Source organism: Sylvia atricapilla, chromosome 2, assembly GCF_009819655.1.
Source record: "Sylvia atricapilla isolate bSylAtr1 chromosome 2, bSylAtr1.pri, whole genome shotgun sequence".
In the NCBI taxonomy this organism is placed as follows: domain Eukaryota; kingdom Metazoa; phylum Chordata; class Aves; order Passeriformes; family Sylviidae; genus Sylvia; species Sylvia atricapilla.
The window spans coordinates 12,899,113-12,924,501 of record NC_089141.1 but is presented as its reverse complement, the minus strand read 5'-3'; the positions used below and the strand labels follow the sequence as shown (position 1 = coordinate 12,924,501).

Here is a 25,389-nt window from a genome sequence, read left to right as displayed (position 1 = left end):
GCGATGTCCCTGCCATGGCCCGGGGGTGTCCCGGCGATGTCCCGGCGGTGTTCCCGCCGTGTCCCGGCGATGTCCCGGCGGCTCCCGCCTGTGCCGAGCCAGTCCCCCCTCCGGCACCCCCCGGCCCGGAGCCGGCCCGTTCTGTGGGGTCCGAGTGACGCGGGATAGGCCATGGCGTGGGGCCGGCAGCGGCCGCCCACGGGCATCGCCCCTGCTTCGTGTGCCTCAGGAAGTCTGTCACATCCCGGACGTGTCCAAAAACCGCGTGGATATGGCACTTGAGGACATGCTTCAATGGTGAGCACGGGGTGCTGGGTTAACAGGCGGACTCCGTGATCCTAAAGTTCTTTCCCAACCATAGAGTTTCTGTCATTCTGCAGTCCAAGGGTGGCACCATCGGCCCCGCTATCCCTGCTCACTGCTAAATCAGTCTCAAAGTCTGGCTCTGTGTCACCGCGCGTGTTTGGGGTTCAGCCTTCTCTGGGAAAACTTTATCCTTTAATCACAGCAGCAGGGGCTATCTGTTTTGGGCCTTAAGCCCACAGAATGATTGTGCACTAGGCAGAGCACAGGTGTTACCTCTTGCACACTGCAGGGTGTGTTTCACAGCCCTTGTCTTTACAAGGCTCGGTTTTGTTAGTTGAACACCATTCCACCTTCCACTGAAGGCTCTTCCAAGCATTACTTACCCAAATAAACACTGAGCTAGGTTATCTTATCCATCACTTTGTGCTCAGTAATCTTACAAAGATTTGTATAAAGAGATGCTTTAACCTGGGGTGATAATGAGATTTGATTCAACTTGTCCTAAAAGTTGGTACATTTTCATATTCCCACCTGGATCCAAGTATGTCCACACTATATAAACGTCAATGTAGCACTGAGAAAGCCAAGTTAATTTGTCCTGTGACCACCATCTGCCTCAGGTGCTCCACAGCTCCCACAGTTTATAGCAGGCCAGATGGATCATCCCATTGGGTTGAACTCAGCAAGGAAAACACACCACCCGTCCATCCCCTACTATTTATCTGCTGTCCTGTACAGGCAGAACAAAATAAATTTTCCTTCAGTCTTCCCCTTGCCTGCAGAGTGTGGGCAGAGAACCCTGCCTCTTCTCCAGGATACATGGAGCCTTCTGCTGCTGCCTTCTCCTGGAGATGCTCGGGAGAAACTAAAATTTTTGTAGGAAAAAAGAAGAAAAAGAAAGATGCTCTAAACCCCTGATGTGCAGCCACTAGGCTCTCTCACTTCCTCAGTTAGATCTCAGAGAAAGGAGAAGGATTCTCTCTGTTGTGCTGCAATATTGTCTAGGCGCTCTCAGCATCCTTGCATAACAGGGTCAAGAAAGTATTGCTAGGCACTGCTAGTTCTCCTTTTCAACTCATGTGCTTCACTGCATTTAAAAACCAGTAGATAGACAGTAATATCTCACCATAAATGGAGCCAAGTTTACTTCCTCCAAGGCTGAGTTCATGGACCAATCTTAATTTCAATGTGTTTTATATGTGATGGACTTGAAGCTGTGTCTCCAGAGAAGGCGTATTTTAGTCAGAAAGTGGGCAAGGTCTCCATCCTGGCTTGTGTCATGTTTTGTCTGCCCTCTTCAGAGCTGGTTTTCCCTGAGCCAGCTCTCTCTGCAGACAGCCTGGTTGCTGGATGGGCTGGGCACGGTTTCTCCTCAGACACAGCCTAGCTGTGCTCTGCTCCGGGCTTCCTGTCTAGGTCATGCAGTCTGTCCGTGAACAGAAACCTTTCTGTGTCCAGATAATGCAGCGCTTGATTCCTGAGCCAGGCCTGCTCTCCGCATCCAAATGACAGCCAGGGTGATTAAAGTCACTTGCCGGGGTGATTAAAGTCACTTGCCGCTGCCTCTGACAGAAGAGACTGACCTGTGAGTCAGCTCTGGCAAAAGCTGAAGTGCTCAGAGCTTTCAAGTGCCAATGCTCGGTGCCACATGAGACCCACCATGCAAATTGTTTCTAAAAATGTTGGTTAGATTCTCTCCTCGGGAGATACCAGCCCAGCTGCTGCTAGAAGTGGCACACAACATAGACCTCTGCTGAGCAGAGAGGTGTGCTTAAACATTTGTTTGTTCTCACCCTCAAACTTCCTGAATTACCTTGGTTGGAAATGTAGCTTGTGACTCTTTCCTTGGTGTATTTTTCAGGAGATAGGTGAAGGTATTATAGCGCTGGCCTGGTGTTCAGCCAAAAGTCCTTTTTACTTTTTTACCAGCCACCACGCAGGCAGTGGCAAGGCAAGTTTCCTCTGTGCTTAACTTGTTAGGGACCAGAAATGTCCCATTTTCAGTCAGAAGATTTTGTTCAGTCAGAGCTTGGGCTGCATGCTGAGGAAGCTGCTGGTGAGGGCCACTGCTTGTGACACTGCTTTCTAGGACAGTGAGAGATGGGCAGTAAGGCTGACCTGAGAACAGTGTAATCAAAACCAGCACATATACCCAGAATTGTGTCAGCAGCCATGTCCTGACTGGTTTTGGTGTACTGAAACTAGTAACTATAGAGAAATTGTTCAGTCTGGAAGCAAGCTGTCAGTGGTGCATGCTGATAATATCTCACCACTGTATGAGTACGATGGGATGCAGCCATGCCTCTTAACACCCCAGCTCAGTTTGTTCTCTGAAGTCAAGCAGATCAGCAGTGAAAGAAGAGCTCTCCAAAGACATTTAGGTGCTGCAGGAGATGACACCAGTTATCTGAACACCATCCACCAGCCCCTGGTGGGACCAGGGTGATCCACCTCACTGTCATCTCATTATTAAGAGGTGAAATGCTCCCTGTGCCATACAGCTTTTTTTTTTTTTTACTTTACTCTGCTTAGAGACAGGCTTTTGGCAATTGGGAGGCCCTAATTCAGAAGCCTGGTTAGTCTGAACCACGATGTTAGCTCTCAGGCACCAGCTGACAGTCAGGAATACGTGAAGTGATTCAATCTTTCAGTTAGGCTCTACTACGAAAAACACACATTCCAATCCAGCTTAGTGAGAGCCAATTTATAGCCACGTCCTTCCATTTAATTCCCTTCGGTAAGGGGACTTTCCCACTGACATCAGTTCCCAGGGCTGCAGAGAGCCTGGCACGCCGGTCCGTGTGGCCGTGTGGGTGCTGGCACGTGTGTGTTTGTGTGTTTGTGTGTTTGTGCTCCCAGAGGTGCAGCGCTGCAGCTGCAGCACCCGAGCTCAGAAATGTCAATGGTCCGCAGCGTTCCAGCTGAGTTCATTTCCTGCTGATAAGTCCCTCAAGAGGAGGGTGAGGCTCAGCATCCCCGGCGTTGTTGTAGTGCTGAGGGGCACGGGCCGGCAGCTCGGGGCACACTTAGCAGAATGGTGGCTTCAAAAAGTGAGTTTCCCGCAGAAAAACGCTGCTCATGTTCACTTCCTGTCGGGTTGCCAGTGTCAGACTGGTGTGTAAAAGGCAACCCAAAACAGGATGTTGGCATTTCGACTTCATTGATCTTTAAAATGCAAATATTATTTCTTCAGTGGTTACCCTATTTCGCCCTCCCCCCCTTTTTTTTTTCAGTTGAGAATTGAGTTGATTGAGTGGGAAAAGGAAGGGTTGGGACCCCATTTTCAGGAGGTCAAAAGCCCAGTATAGTAACAGCTGCTGGTTAGTGGTGTGAATTCTGGGAAATGATGTGGGTAACAGCAGCCAAGGCCAGGCAGAGAGGTGGACAGAACAACCTCAGATACAGGTGAGCTGTCCCAAAACCCTCAAGAACAACCTCAGATACTGGCACTGACAGGTGAGATGTCCTAAAACCCTTAACAAATGTCCTAACAAAGCACAGAATTGCAATCTGTTTGCAGGAACCCACAGCCCCCTCCACCCTTCGCTCTCCCACCACCCTGACAAACATACCTTCCCAGATTTGGCAGCTAGGCAGACACACCCAAATGAGATAGCTGCACGGACACAAATGCCAGAGACAAAATTTCAGATCCCCTCCAAAGCTCTTTTAACTAACTTAAAAAGTTTTGAATGAAGCATATCCATGTCTCTGCATCTCCTTTTTGTTGCTCCCTCTGAGTACCATGCAGAGGCTCCATTGTCCATCCTTTGCAGCCAAAACGCAAGAAGCTAGCAAATGTTGCCCACGGTGTCTCTGAGTGTGGCAGAACCTCTTACACCACCTGTTTTGCAGGAATGAAGGAGTTCCTTGCACCTCTCCTCCACATGCTGCCTGTAGCAGGAGTGCCAGTCATTTCTTCTGAAGTAAACTTGCTGTGTTTGCCTCACACGTCTTGAAAAAAAAATCAGACAGGAAGCTGCAAAATGCACAGGGGCACAGTTACAGCATTTTCTCAGTCAAATGAAATTTCTCCCCAGAGCCTGTTTTAATGGCACTACTGATGACTATATTTTTTTTTTTCCTGCAGAGCAGAGCAGATGTGGAACTTTTTTTTGGATATAAGAACAAGTTAGTCTCATAGACACTGCTACATCCCAGATCTGTAAGCAGGGTTTTACAGAAGGATGCAAAGAGTCATACTGGAAGATACATCAAAATACTTGCAAGTGCATATCATGTAAAACACCCAGTTTGTCTGTAGAACCTCCCTTAATAAGGTTTGTTTCAAAGTCCTTGCAGCTAAAGCATGTAGGGCATTTGTTCAGATTTTCTAGTGGTTTTCAGTCCAGAAACAAGAAAGAGAACAAATCCACACCTCATGTCTTCCTGTCTGGAGAAAAACATATATATTTTTGTGCATTTGCCCCTTGCTTCTTCAGGAAGGACGATTTAGCATCGAAAAGTGTCAAAAGTACAGAAAAAAATGACAAAAGTACTCTGAGTACTGTGTGCCATGTCCAGAGCGATGGCATTTGGGAATCCAGCAGGCAGAAAAGATTTGCTTTGTGGCAAGATATTTTGAGGCAGAAATAAATGGAGTGAAGAATTGTGGTGGGGCAGCTGCAACGGCTTTTGCTTTATTAGTATGAGTGAAGGGATACTGCCCCTGCCTAGCAGTTTCCTTTTCTGTACACCTAATAAACGGTGTCCTCTCACAGCAGAACCCCTGAAAGCAGAAAGAAAATACTGAAAGAGCCCTGAGCAGCAGAAAACAGTCACGGGAGGCGTGCCTTCAATGGTGTGTTACACGGCAGATATCTCGAAAACGACACTTGTGACCCATGTCCAGTGGAATCCCTGAGCTTGAAATCCTCCTTCTGCCCCCACAGCAGTCAAAGCATGGGCAGTGGAAGAAGCCTGCCCTCCCTGCCTCAACCCTACCTCTCAGTTTGGTTTCTATTCCCTCTCCCAATGTACCATTGTCAGGACTTGAAGAAATCAATAGGATTTCCAAACAAGTGGTAATTTAGTTTTCATATTTATTTTAGATTTTATTTTCTTATATCTACAGTTGCAGCATCTTCTGGTTACTTACAGTAGATGGGTTTCATCTAACCTAGTGGTTCAACAACAGATTAATTAGTCCTCTTGCCCAATCTCCAGATTGCAGCAACTCAGCCTATCATTCATTTGGCTAAGGGACAGAGTGACTATTGTATATTGAATCTGGGAGATAATTGGATCACGATTTAAATTCCATGGGAGCCCTGCAGCATTCAGGACAGCAACAGTTAACTACACTAGAAGAGCCACTATCAGTAACAGGGAGCTGGGATATCATGATGCTCACATTTAAATCCATGCTGGAGCGTTTTCAGCTACAGCCAGCAGGGACTTGTGAAACACTGCAAAGGAGAAGTATGCATCCCTTCTAGAAAACATGCTTTAACTCTCTTCTGCCCCCAAGGTATCGTGCCAAAATGACGGCAGGACATTGTGTCACTTTGCAGCTGCACTCAAGGCGAGGAAGCCAGCAGAAGACAAAGGCAGCGCTTCCAAATTCCTCTGCACCACCCTGCTCTGAGAGGTGGGGACTGAAATTCTTCGAGAAGGAGCATATGCAAACAGTTGCTAAAAGAGATGTCCGGTTTACAACACTGATCAGCGTAGAAAGGGAAACTGCAGCAAAAACATCCCGGAGGCTTGTTTTTCCCCACCCGAATTTTTCTAGCACCATTTTTCTCGCTTCGAGTGCACAAGTGTGTCCATCCCTGCGAAGGGAAGGGAGCACAACCTGCACCTCCTGACCAGGTGGTGTGAGACACAAATTCACGGTGGAAGGAGCTGGTCCTGCTTTACAGCTGGACAGTGACAACCTTGCACGGGGACCCTCTGCTAGTGACCCACAATTCAGCCCTGTCTTCTCTCTGCGGGATCACCCAGTAGATATTTGTATTTCCTGGGAATCCCAGCCGCGCACCAGGACAACGCCTTAAATTCTGTTGAAACCCAATAATCATCCTCGCTCTCCTCCTGTTCTGCCCTTCTGAAGACAGTTCGTTGCTGAGTGAAATGACCGAAAGGAAGGAAGAGAAAGGAAAACTGCAGTTAGAAGGAAAGGGATTCTCTCCTCACAAATAAGCAGGCAAGAGACCCTGAAGCCTGGGAGAGGGAAGTGTGGACAGCGGAGAGATCGAACAGAGATCCCAGGGCAGGAACTGCAAGCAGTGGAGAGAAAGAGACTAAACAGAGGGGTGGGAGGGGAATAAAGAAAAGGTGATAGAAAATAGGAAGAGGGAAGGAGGGAGAGGAAATGCACATGCGGTGTCCCCAAGTTTGGGGGGCGGAGGCTGAGCTTGCTGCTTGTTGTCATACTGTCTCGGGGAAGGACAGTATCTGTGTAGATTTGTGTCTAAATTTAAACCCTGATTAAAGAGGAGGGCCTCCCCCTCCTCCCCCCTCCCTTCCTGTCACCCACCCGCCCTTCTTCCTTGTTCGGAGTGCAGGGCCACTCGCTGGGCTCTGTCAGTCCGGGCTGGGCAGGAGCTGGGATCTCCAACCCGTCCGGCGCGCCTCTGCTCTGCCTCGGCTGAACCTTTCCCACACATAACAGGGAAAGGGGTGGGGAGCAAAGATTGCCCGAGGACACCTCTCTCTTGCAGGACATGGAGGTAAAGAAAACTTTTTTTATTTCCACTAGCTTGTGGCTGGCTCCGCGATCTGCTTTAGCTCCACCTTGCAAAGCAATTTCTCGCTGAAGGCAGCTTCAAAATATCTCTTTGCTGGGGTTCAGATAAAGGTCTCTTTTCCCCCACCCCAACTCCTGTCGTGCACCTCAGACTCTTTTGCAGGTTTTAATTCAGACTTGGAAAGCAGGGGGATGGTTTGGGAAGAAATTACCTCTGTGAAAGGAGAACGAGGAAAAGTTCTTATTTTTACTTATTAATATCCAAACTGTGATTATTAGAGTGTTAGATTTTAAAAGGTGTCATTTTGAAAGGAGGTTTTAAGGAGTCATGAAAAATGGGGACAGAAGAGAACAAACCTTCCAGGAGTGACAAGCTCGTCGGGCTTGGTTCCTTCCCAACCCATGCAGCAGCAGTTGTGATTCGCCCCTGAGCTGTGTGTAGCCCCTGTCCCACGTAGATTGAGAGGTCTCATTTTTTTAGAGCATTTTGGGTCAGGGAAGGGGACCTGAGAACCTGTGCTTGAGCGAGGTAGATGAGTAGCACACCCCCCAGAGGGTTTTCTGTCCCTTTTTCTCCATGTGCCCTGTGCTTCAGAAGAGTTGGATCTCATGTCTCAGGGTGGGCGCACAGCCGGTGTTCAGAAGTTTGGCTTCCCTGGTTTTTATGTTCAAGCCTTCTCCTGTGTAACACCCTCTTGGGGAAGGCAGTTCACCTCCCTGTGCCTTCTGTCCCATTCATTCAGAATGGGCATGGTGGTGCTTGCTTTGGTCATGTCAGGCTGGATTTGCGAGCTTTTCAGTTCTTTAAAGTGCTAAGGAAAAAAGAATATTTATTTTTAGGAGGGGCACAGGAAATAGAAAGGTGATTACAACATTGGCAAAACCTCAAATTATGAAAGAGGACATTTGGTATTTCTCTCTGCTAAACAGAGACCTTACTAAACACTTTATGTTATCTTCCCAGATAAGCCTTTTTCTGCGTGGATGCAGCCCCAGTACAAGGGGACCCGCAAGAAAGCCAGGGAACAGTGTGCTTCAAGCACCACTTCAGTTTTTCTTTGAAGATTTCCAGTGCATAACTCAGCTGGGCAATTGTAATAGCGCCCATCACCATCCTTGTTATCTGTGCTGACCTGCCCCACAGGCAAGGGTTAAAGATTTGGCCTGTTCAGGTGTGTTTGTTACAAAAAATGTCGTGGGCCTAATTGTCTAAATAGATTTTGGGGTGGAGAGCGATCAAGCAGTGGTGAAACCAGCTCAGCACAGACTACTTACCTGATATGACAAATGTTTGGCTTTACAATGGTTTTCAGGTTTGACAGAGCCAAGTTCACTCACTGTTAACACTTGTTTTATTCTTTTTCACTGTAATATCCCGTGATGTTTCAGAGGGGAGGGGGAATTGAGCTCCTAATTTGTTACAATTTAGGGCTGAAACAGGTATTTTGGCACATTGAGGACACTCTCCCTCACCCCCTCTCCTCTCCACACACAGGACTGTGCCTCTTGAGTATTTTCTCCCTCTTTAGGGAGAAAAGAGCAGAGTAGAAAGGAACACACCTGCCATTTCCTTTTTGGAGACACATGTGACATATATGGAAGGTCTGGTGGCCAGGAAGCTTCTCTGAAGTATCTGACGTATGAGCTCCCTGTTCTTGATTCTGTGCCTTTACCTCTATTTCCCACCTTTTCCCTGTGTTACCTGTGTTTTTGTTTTTTTTTTTTTTTTTTTGGTAATCTGTAGATTGCTAAATCTATCCTTATTTTTAAAACATCTCAATTTTCAAGATATTCTATAAGTAGTGCCCAAGCCTACAAAAAGGTGTTGTCCCAAATGTAAGAAAATATTAGACCAAAATAGAGCCAAGAGCAAGAACTTAATTTCCCACCAGCTGATTTGTCTGCTCTGTTTCTTCCTGAGGGCTTTCCACAGGCAGGACACAGAGGCTCACCTGTCTTTTTTTTGCTTTAAAACCAGATTTAATGATCCTGTGCAGCAGGAATGAGAGGAGTCCTGTCATTTCCCTGTTTGCTTCATCAGCGGCAGGCAGAGCTGCTCCATGCTTTCCTGCTGGCATAACTGGCAAGCTCTTTGCTCTAATGGGACACATGAGGATTACCAGCATTAGGAGGAAAAGGGCAGAGGGCTGACCGAGCCAGCTGATTTCCATCACGTCTCTGGCAGGAAGACCCTAGTTTTGAAAAACCCACAGAAGCAAGAGAGTTGAGATCTCTTATAGGGGTTAGTATGGGTTTGCTGCTAGTTAGGGACTTGTACCTATGGTCTTAGCCATCCTGCTTGCCAGGAATATGCCACATTGAAAGCAGCAACTGAAAATATTTAAGAACCTAAAGAAGAAGAAAAAGGCAGCAAAACCCTGCCCTTGCAGTTCACGTCATTTTGTGAGTCTGTTGATCTTCAGTGTTTTGGTTTGTTGTTCGAGAGGGTTTGTGGCCCATCTTCTTGATGCAAAATAGATTTGAAAATCAGTTTTCTTTCCAGTGTTATGGCAGATGAAAAGAAATCGTGAAGTTTATACCACAGGTTGTTAAAATGAGGTCATATCAAAAATGTGTAAAACTGCACTGGGGAAAGCTAAGCCACTTGTAAAGAAAAGCAGCCACAAAACATTCTCTGCACTCATGGTACAAAAACTATCAGAAATTTTTGTGTTGATTTGTTAGTTTACATCTTCAGATTTGGCCCAAGCTGTCTAATTCCCATGGCTTGTGAGTTCCCAAACCTTCCTGCAGATGTTGTGAGTTAAGGCATCCACTGGAAGCGCTTGTGGCTTTCTGCAGCCCATATTCCACAGCAGTCATGGAATTCCTCTTCCCAGCCTCTCTGTAGGGGCTTGGGAGCATGGAGACACTTGAACTTTACTTGCACAGCAGAGGGAAACAATCCAAGACTGAATTTCATTTGAGTGGCTCTCTATGGTGTGACGGGTTCCCTGAGCTGCAGAGGTGCAGCAGCCAGGTGTATTTTGGGAAGGCTCTCCTCTTCTTTGTGCCTGCCAGCAGATGTCATTTAATACTGTGACACCTTCATTGCCACGTCTCTTTTCTGCAGCTACTCCTGCTAGATCTCCATTTTTCCTCTTGGTGCACTGACTCAGCAGAAGGAAAGCTTTTAAAGGGCTGAGGGCAGTTCCCTGCTCACTTCACCCTTGTGGGCAACCTCCTGGGCAGCACTCACCCTGTCCTTAGGAAAACTGCACTGAGGAGACATCACCCAAGGGGACTGAATTGGAGGCGATGCAGGAGTGGGGACTGTGCCGATGAGGGGGAAAATGAAAATCTGGGACCATCCTGGTCCTCAGAGCAGCAGGACAGGAGGTGAGCTGGGCTGAGGGAGGTCTCTGCCCACCCTTGCCGCTGTGGGGCCGAGATTAAGAGCAGGCATTACACCATGGTTAGCTCTGCCAGGAAGCAATATCCCTTTCTCAGGAAGCTCTGATGATTTGCTTTCGTTCTGAAAGTTAAAGGGTTCCTTTTCCCCTCTTCTTTTTTTCTTTTTGCTTAGCAGAACACTTCAACCTTGAATACACTTGTTTTCAGTGTTTCAGACCTCAGAATAAATGGAATTGAGGCTTTTCCTGTGCCAGCAGAGAGGGAGAATTCTTCTGAACCTCTCCTCACTCCCCAATTTGGTTGTCTGAATGTCCCAAGCCATGGTGACAGCATTTTGGAAACGCCTTTTGTCCTGTGCTCCACATCCTGTCTAATTGGCAGGATGCTTTGCAGTTGAGCAGCATATCACACATACCTTCTCATACATTCCCAGGAGCTGCTTATCTGGAGAACAGGGAAAAACATCAGCACTGCTTTATCAATAGATCCTGCTTGGAAACTTGCTGGCTTTTATCATGGAAATGAACCAGCCTACACAAACTGGCGTTGGTTTTTCCCTTCTGTTTCCACCTGGGACTGTTAACAGAGGTGTTTTAGAGTGGCAGATGCTCCTTTTCCTGAAACAGCTCTACGGCCTGAATTTGGGATCTGAGCTGGCAGAACCGAAATAGAGCCTTGCTGAACCCAGCAGCAAGGAAACCTGTTTGGAGGACCTTGTCTTGGTGCTTTCCAGGCAAGGATATGCCTTTAGCAGTCTGTAAGACAGCAGGATAAGATGAATGTGGTCTAGGGACAGCAGAGCTGTTGTGTAAGGACAAGTTGTTATTACACACTCACTGCAGAGTTGCTTCACACCTGGTTGTGACAGAGGGACCGGGCACTTCAGTCCTAAGGTCTCATCTAGGCATGGATTTAAGTCACGCTTCATGCAGGTCACAATGTATCCTGTTATGCAGTCTCATGCCAGAAATGTTTTTACATCAAATCTGAGTTGTATCTTTATATCTTAGCACCCCGATCTGGGTCCTGGTAATGTACTGGTCAGGATAAGCCTTATCTGCCCCATTAGTGCCCAATGAAGTTTTCACTTTTCAGACCAAATTCTTGTCAGATTCAAGCACATCACTTGCTGAAGGTGTTTCTGGAAGTTGTCTGCAAACAAAGACCCACACCTGACTTGCCAGATTTATGGCAGATTTACATGCATGGCTTTTTCTTCATCATTCATCATCAGATTTTAAAAGAGCTCAAACCTTACAGAAGAGGTAGCTAAGTTGTAAGCTGGGTTTTCTGCATATGCAAATACACCTGTTTACCCTTTCTACGAGATGCACACAGGGTTTTGGTCAGTGTGGATGACTGGTGGCTAATCTGCAAAGGATATTGATTTACCGCAGCCAGCTTCAACAAAGCCCCTGTTCATCCCAGGCTTCTCAAATGCACAGAATTAATATGTGTGGTTTGGAGAACCTGGATATCTAAAGGGTGCAGGCCAGTGACTTCTTGTGCACAGAAAGGCACAAAAATGTGAAGAAGAGGGAATTCTGGCTCAGAAGATGGGACTTTAACAAGTCGGTGTGGCTTTGCAGGGAGACTGAGGACAGTAGTGTACAATTGTTAGCACAGAGGAAACAGAATTTGTTAGTGCATGGGAAAAGAAGTATGCCTGGGAATAATGGGATCCAATTAAAGGAAAGTTTTATATCTCACCAGATAGCAGGAAAGATTTCTTACAGTGAGGTCTGGCATGGTTTAGAGTAGCGTAGTGGAAACCAAAAGTAGTAGAAATCTTTTTCCCATGAATGATTCAAAAATAGACTGGTCTGAGCATTGGAAAGATAAGAAGCAATCTTCAGTTGTATTCAGGTTAGTGGTGCTGATAGGGCTTCCAGAGGGGCAGCACTGTGCTGTTTCTGCAGTTCTTCCACGTGTGGGCTGCTAGGAGAAGCCAGTGGCTATTCAGCATCAGGCCCCATAGGTGTTTATGATTCCTCCCTGCTGCAGTGCATTGTTCAAGCCCAGCAAACTTCTGCCTGTGGGAATCTCAGGTCAAAATAAATTGGCATCACATCTGCAAGAGTCTGGGAATGGTTATTTTATTGCTTGGGTAAAGCACAAAACCAATTTTATTTTTATTCTTTCTTCCTGTTTTTTAGAATGGGTTTCTGTATCCTTTAGCACTGCATACTGCAACAGCAATCATGGCTTATTCAGGCCGTCAATCATCCTGAAATACTTTTCTGCTGAGTGCCACGTTCCTCCTGATGTAAGTTCAGATGGAACATGCCCTGTTTTCATAGATACACACTTGTGCCAGGCTTCCCAGGAATTTCACCCCTTGGGCCTTGCAGTGAGGGCATGTTTAACTTGTGAAATGTGCACAGTCTAATCTGGCTTCCCATTTAGGCTTTACAAGGTGCATGGAGTTGTTGGCACTGTTCCTCCATGAGAACCCAGGGTTTCCATCCCCAGTCTGAAAGTGTTCATTTCCTGTTAGAGGTAGAGGGGCTGCCCCTGCAAACAGACTTCATCCTCCAGACAGCTGGTGCCTGTGAAGAGGACAGAGTGAAAGAAAAGGGATGGATTGCTGAATGCACTGGTTACTCCTACAAAAAAAGAAACAGTCTTAGCACTGTGTGTTTCATCTCCCAGCTCAATGCAAAGTTGCCTTTTCCACTCACATCAGGACTTCAATCTCATGTCTCATCATCCTGACATAGTCAACTGATGTACTCAAAAATCACTGGATCATTCCAGCGATTCCAGAGATCAAAATTGAATTTAATTTTTCTTCCAAAGACCTGTGAACTCAGGGACTTACTGGTCAGAGCTTCCTAGTGCTGATTCACTCGCTGAGCAAGTGCTGTGCAGGCACTGAGCCCACACTTCCTGGACACCTGGTTCCGGTGCCCCAGCTTGAACCTGGGCAGAGTGTGCCTGAGGTTGAAGGAACTTCAGTTCCTCTTCTTGCCAGAGAAAGAACATGTGAACGAGTTCCAATCAGCCAGCAGGTAAAAGAAGTAGAGCGCTGAAGTAGCGATAGAATGTTTTGAAGCTCTTGCGAACACTGGGTTTCTCTCTTAGAGCGTTTTGAGAGAATTTTATGAGCTGTTTTAGTCAGAAACAGAGATCATTATCTTCTTCACATCACCAAAAATTAATCTTTGTCAAAGGCCAAGCTGCAGCTCAGGAGCTGCTTGTGTGCATTTTCCTTAGAGCATGTGGAGGAGTTGCTTACCTATGGAAAAGACTAAATTTCCAATGCATCATTATGGCTGATCCAGACTGGGCTGAAAACTCAGGCATTTTCGTATGTAGCAGCAAATTACAGCTGCCTGGATACATTTCCCCACTGTTTGGCCCAATTTTCAGGAGTCTCACAGGCTGGAGACTCTGGATAAAGCCAAAGGGTGGAAAAGCAGCTTTGCAGATCCAGATCCTCAGTGCCACTGGGGCTACTGAGCCTTCCAGGATCCAACTAATGAGACATCTCTGTGGGTATAGCTCAGCATTCACACCTCAAGCTGGCTGCCAGCAGAGTGCTTGCTATCACTTTCCTCCACTCCATATCTGTGTACCTTTTTAGACTAAATTCCTGGCTTAGATAAATATGAACCTCCTTCTCTGACCTGCCGTTATCCAACATAGACCTAATTTAATAGCAATGTGTGACAAAGATAGCACAGTCCTAACTGATGAGTCCTGGAAGCCACTGCAGTTGGAAGCTCTGTGTAGGCTCATTTACCCTCCTGATTTTCTGTTCCCACCCTGATAAACTAAGAGGAGTTTGAATCCCTGTGCTGCTACAACTAGGCTGTCTCTAACTGAGTTTAGATGGGGAGGTACCACAATCTACTTACAGCATTTATCAGAAGTATTTTTAACTGTCTGCATCTTGCATTCTCCATGCACTTTCTTTGACGGTTCAGTGACTTCAGTTTCTAACTTAACCTTCTGAATAGTTTCAGATTAGATAATTTATGCATTTTGGATATGCACTTTGCTTAAAGTTCATCTTCTTTAACTATTTCATTAGGCCAAGAGTGATCCCTTCCTTGTCCCACCTGAAGCATCTTGAGTCTGAGCCTCCTTGTGTTGAAATTCTTTTTTTTTTTTTTTTCTCAGACTCTGCTAAAAGCAGGGCTTTTTTCCGTACCTCCCATGAGGCAACCAAGGGAGAAGATCCACTGAGTTGAGACCTTTCCTTCTGCAGGGGCTGTTTCTGACAGAGCAGCTGCCCAAGGGTCTCCCTGTCTGCAGGTGAGAGCAGGGTGTAGCCTCCCATCATGTCTGCAGCTACAGCAAGTCACATAAAGGAACACTGTGGTTGAGATGGTGTAAAATAAAGATTTCTTTCGAGGCACAACAGAAAACTTCTCATCTCAGAGATCTGTGTCATATGATAGACATGGTTTATACATTCCATTCCCCACTGAAGTAGTAAAAGTCCAGCCTTCCTGGCCATCTCTCCACTCTGCATCTTACTCTAGAATTCCTTGCTCATGTGAGATTGGAGCGCTTGTCCAGAGACTGCACTATTTCCTGTCTCCTGTGGGCAGCCTGGGAGGTTTTGCTGGTTGTTCCTCCATTAGCTCACCCCTTACCCTTCTAGAGCAGCAAGAGCTCCCCAGAAGAAGGCCTGGAAGTACACACAGAGAGGCACCAATTAATTTGGGGGAACTTGACAAGCTGTGTACAGTTCCCAGACCATTAAGAAAAACAGATGTCTGGAAGGGAAACACTGGGAAGCTGAGAAGGATCCTGAGGGAAGCCCTGGCCAGGAGCAGAGCTTTGTACAAGCAGCTGGTGGAGGCAGCTCACCAGGAGAGCAGCTACATCTTACAGTGGCCACCACTGCTCTTCAACAGAGCTGCCACCCCACCGCTCCAGCCATGGAAGCAGCCTTTGGAAGTCTGGAGGACACATCCCAGAGCCTAGACAAGCTGCTGAAGACACACGGGAAGCAATGCTCTCCAGGCCAGCCAGACCAACATCTTGCTAACAGCTGGTGTCAGCTGTAGATCAGGACATCAGCATCATCCTGCCAGGGTAGAGATCAGCCCTTGGCTCCAGTGGAACATTTCCACATTGGGAGTGTCTGTGCATTCTTAAAACAGCACAACCTCATCAACTTATTTATTCAGTGGATAATTTCTGAGAAATATCCCATTTCTTCCTCCCCCCCCTTCAGGCATATTATCTGCAATGTAGGTATCTGCTATAGCTCATGTCTGTTTGTGTCACCAAGCTTTCAGATAGTATTTATTGCTAGAGGGCTCCCATCAGATGGAGAGAAGGAGTTCATGGCAGGACTTAATATCCATATCCTGCCTGACGTACCAGAAAATCCAGATGTCTTCCTGAACTAAGCTGTAAACTGTGTAGGTGATCCCCTAATTTAGTTCTGGAGAAATTAAAAGTAGTGCTGCTTGAAGGAGAGTGGGGGTCTTCAATTACTTAAGAAAGTGGTGCACTAGTTCTCAGATGACACTGAAGTCCTGCTGCCGAGTTAATCACAGAATCATCTAGATTGGAAGAGTGCAGTGAGATCATCGAGTGCAACCATTAACCCAGCCCTGCCAAGCTCACCACTAAAACATACTCTAAGTGCTACATACACACGTCCTTTGGGATGGTGGCTCTGTCACTTCCCTGGGAACCTGTTCCAGTGCTTGAACAGCCCTTTCAGTGAAGAAATTTTTCATAGTATCCTATTTAAATGTCTCCTGGGGCAACTTGTGGCCATTTCCTCTTGTTATATTCCCACTGGCCTCCTTCACTGTGGCCTTCTTTAAGTGAGGAGCTGAGGGATGTACTTGAGAGGGTATTCCAGAGCAAGGGACTTGATTTTCAGCATGTCAATCTGAATTTTCATAACCTCAAATAATAGGAATGCTCAGTTTATGTGCTGCAAGGTTCTGGCTTACTGATAGCACTCCCATTCAAGCAGCATTTACTTCCCCCAAAAGACTCAGAGATATGGTTAATTTGATGGACAGTTGCTTCAGATGTGTCTCTGGTGTTCACTTGGAGCAAGGGAAGAGCTCTACAATATCAACACTGTTCTTTTAAGGCCAAAAAAGAAAACAACAACAACAAAAACACCAGAAACAAACAAAAAAACAACCCACGAAAAAAGAACTGCCTTTTTTTGAAACTGTTTGTTCCAGATAAATACAGCCAGTATTTTTAAAACGAGGATATTAACTTGAAGGAAATAGCAAGACACCGAGTTTTCAGGACTGCATAAAGGTTATTAGTCTGGTCTCCTGGTGTGGTCAGACTTAGTGGTTGGAGAGATCTGTGGTAAACTATTTAGATTTTGTGTTTCAGTGCTTAAAGATACTGATGGCTGAGCTCCAGTTTGCAGTGGTAGAGGTGGAGTTAGATGGTTTGCAATACATTTCCACCTACAGTAAGCCACACAGTAAACTACCAGCTTTTCAATCGTTCTGTACTTCTTTTTTTATTTCTTGAAGCTGTATCATCTTAAATATCTCAGCCTCTCAACAGAGACAACAGTGCACCCCAAAGGCTCCAAGGGAGAACCCTGTGTGGTATCTCTGCGCTTAAAACCCAGTATGGATGCATTTCAGAAGTTGTGCTGCTTCAGATGGCAGGAGAACCCCCCTTGCATGGAGCCTCTCCAGGGAAAGGCTGCCACACTGCCTGCTTTTCCCTCTTTTTCCACTTGTGTGGCTGGGTATGACTGCATCCAGCCTCATATCAACTTTATCCATGATCCTTTTCCTGCTGCCTGAAATGATTTCCATGTTGGCTGCTTGGCCTGTCTGTGAGCAGCTGTGCTGGGCTTGTCATGAGGCAAGTGCAGGGCCCTTCTACAGGAAGGGCGGAGGCTGTTTCTCCTTGAACTGATTGGACTCCTTAATGAAGCTTGAAAGTTTTCCCTGCTCTCTTGGACAGCCCACTCACCTTGTCTGCAGGCAGCTGGCCTGGCTGGCAATGTAGGTTTTTGCCTCTCTGCTTAGCACTCCTGTTTTTCCCATGTCACTGCCTGCAGGCAAATGTTGTTAAGTATCTTATAAACCAAATAATCCTGATGATCATGAGCTCTTTTTTACTCTGTGTTCCACAGCCTCTACCCCTCATGTTTCACTGGTACTTAATAGCCTTTTATTTCACCTTCCTACCGCTCATCCCAACGTCCTGTCTTCTCCCTGCTACATCAGTCACCTTGTCCTTTCTTGAGTACCTTATGTGTCTTTCCTCTTGAGCATTCTGGCTCCTGGGACCAAATCTCATTTTAGTTGCTGGACTAAAATTCTTTCCTGGATTTATGAGTAGTTGAGGGGAATTATCTTGTCGTAGATCAACTACAGGACTAATGCAGAATGGAAAGGCTGCAATCCACATCTTGCAGCCACTGCCTGACCCTGTAGGTTCCTCCAGTTCACTGGGCCCTCTCCTGCTCTCCACTAAAATTTAACCAGTGCCTTGTATGGTGCTTCTGCACGAGCCTGGATTTGCCCTGCTTGACCTGTCCCTGAGTCCTCATCTCTTTCCCCCTGTCCCACATCCTCATCTCTTCCCACCACTCCTCTCCCCATTGGAATACTCTGAGCATGGGAAACACAAGCAAGCAGGATCAGGCATTTCACAAAATGCATTTATTACAGAAAAGGGAACAGTGACACCCATGTTTTGCTGGAGGTTTCTGTGCTCAACTCAGTCACAGATTCCCAGACCACTGTGAAAACACACTAAATAATTTATTTAAATGACTGATTTAAACTGATTTTCCATCCCCTGCACAGAGAGTCGTAGCTGAACAGCCAGATGCCTTTTCCTGCTCAGGGCACAGCAGAGCCAAGAGCTGCCTGTGTCTCTGTAGGGTACAGGCTGAGGTTTCACACATGCTGCCCCTGCACAGGCACCCTGCCCAGCAAGGACCAGGTGCTGCAGTTCGCTGCCTCTTTTGGTAATGGTGGTGCTGGATCAAACCCCTCTTGGCAGCCTTTGCCAGATGCAATAAGACACTTGGTCAGGAAGCCTGGGCTCTGTTCTGTTCTCTGAGAGTGTGGGCTTCAAACTCTTTGGTCTGCCCAGGAAGGGATGGGTTTTAATCCAGGGTTTAGGGCATGAACTTGCCAGCCTGTTTGGTGAAGCTGTGCCAACATGTAGCAAAGAATTCAAGGTTTGCTGGGGCAGAGGAGACCTCACACACCTGTCTGGTCACTTGAGTGCTCTCCTGATAGATGAAACCCTGGCTTGCCTGAGGACCAGTTCTGGGGGGTATGCAGCAGTAGTTATATAGGCATTAAAGTGCACAAGCCCTTTCATTGCCCTTCAGCATATGCTCCTAACAGTGATTCGAGGTAGTGCTGCTGAGATTAATCAGCCCATGCAGTGTTGGGACCGTGTAGGCACCAGGCAATTGCCAAACATCCTCATCACCAAAAGGGAGACTCAAGATCTCACTTGTTCCTTTCATAGTGACTCTTGCTGCTTCTGCTAATCTTGCCAGACAGAGCTTGGCAAGCACAGGCCAGGCACTCCTGAGACCTACATACCATGGCACAAAGGAAAAAACAACCTGCTTAAAATAATGATTATCTCATTTTATTTTCATCGTAGTGACTCTCTGAAACAGAAGGTAGATAGTTTATTCATCACATCGAATTTCCCGATGTCTACAGATGTTTCCTATAATTCTGTTGTGAAGGACACAGCTCCTCTTCTGCATGTTTGGCACTGGCTGCTCTCCTCTGCCTGTCTCCTCCTGCCTGGCACTGCCTGGCTCTGCTGATACCACAGCATCTCACTCCAGCCACCACCCAGTGGTCCCCATGGCCCAGTGCAGCCCAGCACACTTTGGCCACTGGTACCTCACAGGTACAAGTAGGCCTGGGTACCTCAAACACTAAACCATGGAAAACCATCAGGAGTTTCCCCTCTACTTTGAGTAGGCAAGGCTGGAGTGCACGAACCATTTATTTACAGTGTAGTGGATGAGTTCAACACAGTGTTTCTTCCTTTGAGAAACATTTGTCCCTTTGCTAGGTTTGGGCTGCTTATCAGCCTCTACCCAATTCCCACATCTTGCTTCTGTGAGCCTTTAAATTTGGTAGATCCAGCCCTCTGTAGTTTTCAAGTGAGGCATTTGAGAGATTTTCTTGCAGTCTTCTGGATGAGAGCTGCTGAGCTGGAGTATCCTCACATTACCCTTTGGGCAGAGCTTGACCCTGAGTGCCAAGATGGCAGCACTTCACAAGGGAACTCTGAGAGTGAGAAAAATCAAGACCAGACCACTGCAAGTCTTGAGAAAAATGTTGCTCTGAAGCAAACTCTTTCCAAACTCAGGGAAGTGTTACATATTTTTCCGTATTTTATGTAAAGTGGGATTTTTTCTTCCCTTTCTCTTAAAAACAAACGATCCCTAATAATCCACATTCCTCATACAATTCTGCCCTGGGTTATAGTCAGAACTCCTTCCTCGTATCACCTTCATGATAGCTGTGCAATAGGCTTGAAGTTGAGGTCAGGCACACACCCATCCTATATTCATTTATTTATGGTGGGATAAGCATTGACCTGGGTGCCACTTGGAGAAGGAATGTCATACTTCTGAGTTGTTCTTGTGGCTAACCTATTCAATAGCCTCTAAGAGAAAGGCCAGCAGTGATTTACCCTCAGGCAAGAAGCTTGCCCTCCACTGAAAATGTTTCAAAGAGTTTCAAGAGAAGACCTGATGTGTTTTCCTGCCACTCGCATTTCAGGAATTTTAGTTGAATCTTTGTTAGGGATGCTGTGAAAGCTCCTGTTTTCAGGGGGAACTGAGGAGAGCTGCTAGGGATCTCTAGGTTCTAACAACACTGACTGCCTTGAAGGCAGCACGTGTAAGCAGGACTCCTTAACTCCTCCTGTCTACCTCCAAAACTTCCATGTCTAATATTTCTTTACTTTTTTGACATTTCTCAATTAACAAGCACTCCCTTGTCTTAAGGAAACCACAATCTACAGATATGTAGAGTTATGTACAGAAGAGATGTGTGGCTGGGTCAGAGGAGTCTAAAACCCCATCTTTGGGGCCAGGAGCTCAGACTGGTCCCAAACTTAGTCTGAAGTCCTGTTGTCTTTGCAGAGTACTCAGAAATCTGGTGCTCAAACTCCAGCATTCACAATATCATTCACAGATTACTTTCCCCAGAGCTGCAAGAATGAATCTGTTGGGTGTGACATCAACCAGATGGGGAGGCTTCCTTCCTCTGCACTGGCTGACGCTTCACAGTGCAGATGAAGCTTTGTCTTGAACATGCAATGGTTCTGCACAGTTGTGCACACTGTCATATGAGACATTAACTCCTTTTTTTGCAAGTCAAACTAGAAACCTGTTTGCACAACATTAAAAATGCCAGTCCTGACAAACAACAGCCAAGGATTCTGCAGACATGCTGGGGTCATCATTGTACTCCTCAACAAACCCTTACATTCATTCATAACCAGATTTTGCGGACCGATATCAGCCCCAGAATTCTTCTTGTATCTTTCAAGTGGAAATCTTACTTTCTTTGCTCAGCTTTCTGTTATGTTTCACTCCTGCATCCTAGCAGTGAGGGGCCCATAGCACTCTGAGACCAGTTATTCTCATTGGGATTGCGAAATAGAGGTGTTTAGCATCTGGTAAAGGCTGATCAAAGAAAACATTGCAGGAAGATAGATTTTTTTTTTTTTTTTGGTAGTGTTTAGGATACATTTGAAAGACTTGCAAGATATTCTTGTCTTGTCCTCTTCTGGAAAGTAACTGTGGTAATGCTCTAAATGCTCACAAAGTTCTCAGGGCTAGCCTAGCCCCACCAGAGGAAGGTGCAGAGGTGGCTCACAGGGTAGCTTTTGCTCTGGTGGAGCACAGCACAGTAAATATCTCTCCTGCTGGACAGTAAATGGTAGGAAAGGCTTTGGCCTCGCTTCCCAAGGTGCTACAGGCTACACTGACACAGTGATGGACAGGACTGGCTATGAGGTATCACAGAGGCACAGCTGCAGCCACTTCCAGCTGGGGCTTCTGCCAATAATTAAAATTTACTACAATGAGACAAGGAGCAGCTTCCTTGCCAGATAAGACGCCAAGTGAGTAAATAAATCACATAAATCCCTCCTGAAACAGAGAGCTGGAAGGTCTCCAGTGAGAATGATTTGTGAAGAGGAGTAAAGAGAGAAATGGGAAGAGGGATGCTTTGCTGGGATGAAGAGGGGTCACTGTAGCAAGAAGAGTTTTGTTTATTCAGGGCTTACATCTTGAGATGTGTTGCTTCTTGAGCCAGGGGCCCAGCGTGGTGCTGAGCTCCAGTCGGAACAAGCGTCGTGAGATTTCCTTCTAGGGATGTAAACCATGGGCCAAGGCTAGCGTGAGCCCACCCACTTCCTGGGCAATCTGTTTTCAGCCTGTGTGCTTTTGTGGGTCACAGAGAGAACAGGCAGGCTCAGCTTGTGGGTAGCAGCATCTCCTGCTTTGTGCTGCCTGATTCCTCATGCTGTGATTCAGGTGTTTTCCCACCCTCTCGTCTTTCAGTTTGCTCTTTTGGGGGAGTTTGTGTTTTAAATATACCCAGCTTATGTGCCTCTCCTTTCTTGGTGCAAACAATGTTCCCCTTTCAGTATGATCCTGATGCCACTGATGTACTTGCATGGGTACAGATAAACAAATCGGTTCAGGTTATGTTGGCAGGAAGGTGCAAGTTGGGATTTATCTAAATGTCACATGCAGAGAGATGACTTTGAGTGAAACTGCAAACTACATATTAGAGAGGTTTTTTCCATTCAGTAGCATGGGTCCAATCCTAATTAAAAACTATTCTTGTGCTTTTTTAGTTGATTTGAAGAGGAGCTCCTTATGAGCTGCCCATCTAATCTTATCTGCACTTAAAAAAATGCAAGAGCCAAAATAACTGAGATGCATTTGTGGTGCATTTTCCAGAGCAGAAGTTCATGTCCTCTGCAGATAAACAGGAAGCGTACCTTAGATCATGCCCTGTGTGAGTATTCAGTGACCTTTTGCCTGCAGCTGGCCTCTGTGGTTGAATAAAAGATGGGTCAGGGAGAAGGGATTGGCTCTTGCCGCTGGGAATCGTCACCCCAGTGAGTGGAGCTGTGTGGTCATCACTCCTCTATTGCTTGGTCTGAGGTGTGCAGAACATCTCCAGTTCATCAGGCCCCAGCTCTGCAGGGGAACCTTTTTGGGGAAGAGGCAGGAGTAGGTGATATTCACCCCTCCAGCCCCTGGGGAGCCCTGAAAGGAGCCGGATTCCCCGATGCAGCTTTTGGTATCATTCCCAAAATGCTGCTTTCTGTGTCAGAGTCAGGTACTTGAGAGCTTGAGAACAGCTCCTTTCAGCCAAGCCGTTTGCAAATGAGCTCACTTAGGCAGAAAAGCAGCATCTCGATCAGATCAAGACTGTATTTTGCCCTGCAAGCTGAGAGAGAGAGTCAGCTCGGTTTGGTATAAACTTTCCTGTGCAGACAAGGGCTGTGGCTGGCTGGCTCCTCAAATCCTGCATCTACCTCACTGAGAAACGAGAAGGGCCAGCCCTGGGAAGGCTTTGTGCAGAATGCTTTGCCTTCAGAGAGCTGAACCAGGCAGGGAAACGAGGGTCTGCAGAAAGCTGCATTCCCTCCTGAAATCCAGAGCCTTGGATGGGATTGATGCTTTAATCCCAGCAAAACCACAACACTGCTTCTCAGTTGCTGGTCTCCAGGCAGAGTGTGATGGTGGTTTATTTTGACTTCAAGAGTTTCCTCTCCACAGATGCATCCTCATCCCTTCCTTAGCTGAGCAGGTCCTACAGGAGTAGAGCTTGGCCTCTGCCATGCAGCAGAGAAAACCTGCTTACACTTTTGGCTGCCGCTTTTGAAGCAGAACTTCTGGGGATGGCTGACACAGTACTTACGGGCGTTTTGTGGGGGCTTAATGGCAACTTCCTGCCAGTGATATGCTCCCTGTGGTGGCTCACAGGTTGTGGCCTGGACTTGGCTGCACCTCAAGTGGGTGGTGCAGGGTGAAACACCGGTGCCACAGACCAGACCAGACCAGCCGCTACCAGCAGGCATGCAAAAATATGATTTTTCTGTCCTGTCAGCACAGGAGGACACATAGAGATGTCATGCTCAGGCTCTGGCTGGAGCAGTTAAAAGGGAAGCCCTTCCCTCTGTGCTTTAGGCTGCCCCTGCCACCCCTTTCCACTACAGCAGGGCAAGCACGTGTTGGGCTGTGCTTTGAACTCCAAGGCTGAAATGATCTGGGTTAAAAATAACCGTGTAAAGAGTTAAGGGGTGTATTTTAAGCCTAGATCATTTCAGTGATCCAGTTTACAGCACAGCCCCACAAATTCACATGGGTGCAGGGGAGGGGGGAAGGGGGAAAGGAAAGGTCAGGGGAGAGTGAGTGGTTGGAAACATAAGCTGTCTGAAACCAAGGCCCTGTGAAACTGTGCCCCAAAAACACTGACACTCTCTAGTTTTCTTCTAGCATTCTGACAACTCCCTTCTCATGGTGCAGCATTGGGTGCTGAATTATCACCCTTTCTGGATCTGAAATCCAGACACTAGCCCTGAGCCTTGGATGCCTTCTTGTATCTGCCTCTGAGACATTATATTTGTCATTATTTTTGCTGTATTTGTTGTTGCTGAGGTAGATTGTGTGTGCAGCAAGGAAAAGATCCCTATGAGAGTCACAGGGGGGCACTTGTGTGAGCACAGGATCTGGCATGATGGGCTGGTATGAGAACAGGCTGCAGGGAATCATTCCTGTGAAGCTTTTTTGAAACAAAGGAGGGACATGGAGATCAGACTGGCCTCAAAACCGTGTCTGGATGCAGCTGCATGAGAACTGGGCTGATAGTTGCACAGGACCAGTACCAAAAATCGTGTAATCATCACTGATTTCATAGCTGCTGGACACTCCAGCCTCGCAAGGTGCTGTGGAGGTGGTTGCTTCTCAGATAAAAGGTGACCCGTCTGGCCAAAATGTGTCCCACCTGCAAAAGCAGACAAGTCAGGAGATTTGTAGTAGAGGGAAGTACAGATCTCTGCTGTTTTTCAGCTGGTATTTAGCCAAAATGCTCCACTGTGCAGCAGCCAGTAGAACTTCCCTCTTTTCAGCAGTCAAACCAGGTACATGGTGGGACATTTCTATGGGGACCTAGTGGAGCAGACCATTTCTGTGGGCATCCAGTGGACCCAGGCAGCCTGTGAGGGGAGCAGGATCTGTGCAAAAAACAGTGGCCTCCCTTCACACAATCTGCAGAGTCAGGGGTTGGTGGGCAGTTCTGCTCTAGCAATAGAGGCAAGGACTGTGATGCATGAGGAAGGAGAGGTTTGGGACATTCAAGTTGGCACATTTGTACCTCAGACACAGGTAAAAGCAGAACTTTCTTCCCCAGTGCTGTTAACAGGGACTGGGCTCAGTTTTAACAGCAGATTAAGAAACATGGTTTTGAAAACCATTTTCAAATTTACTCAATTTTATAAACTTATTTGGAAGAGAAAAGTGAAACAAACCCCTTACAGAGAACTTGGTAGTTGCACTTCCTTTTTTTGCAGACAGTGCCATGCTTACATTGATGCGATAATGCAATCGCCATTTGGACACAGGCTGTCCAACACTTTTCAGAATATACAATGCTTAGACACTTACTTTTATGGAACAGTAAAAGACCTCAGGGTAGCAGTCACCAAATTACTGATGGACTAAGCTTTTAACCTTAGCTCAGTGGTTTTAGCCCATGCAGACTGACCACAATTTTATTCTGAAAAGGAAAAGAATCAGCAGTTAGCTGCAAAAAGCACAAAAATCATGTCTGAGTAATTTCACCATTATTGCAAAAAGAGAGAAAGAGAGAAAAGGAGCAGAGCTACTTCTCATCACCATTTAGAAGAGTAGTGGTTATTTCACCAAGGTGGGAAACGTGACCAGGAGTGGGAAAGATTGCATAATTAATATTGTGAGGCAGGAGAGAGCTCTGGGGTGAGAGAAGCAGACGTCTTAGTCTTAGGTGTGGAAGAGGCTAAGGGCTGGTACATGC

General features: G+C 46.7%; 1 protein-coding gene across 8 annotated transcripts in view; it reads left to right on the top strand.

Moving 5' to 3' along the window:
• RCSD1 (RCSD domain containing 1) overlaps positions 1 to 25,389 on the top strand; it is a 36,703-nt gene continuing 11,314 nt past the window's right edge. For 3 of the 8 annotated variants that reach the window (XM_066340857.1, XM_066340854.1, XM_066340852.1), the window contains exon 1: positions 1 to 297. In XM_066340857.1, coding sequence (XP_066196954.1) covers positions 272 to 297 — 26 coding nt within the window. In that variant the 5' untranslated portion in view covers positions 1 to 271. Of the gene's footprint in view, positions 298 to 6,832; positions 6,981 to 12,606; positions 12,618 to 25,389 lie in introns of those variants that run through there. The other 5 variants (XM_066340856.1, XM_066340859.1, XM_066340855.1 and 2 more) reach the window with 5 other exon arrangements.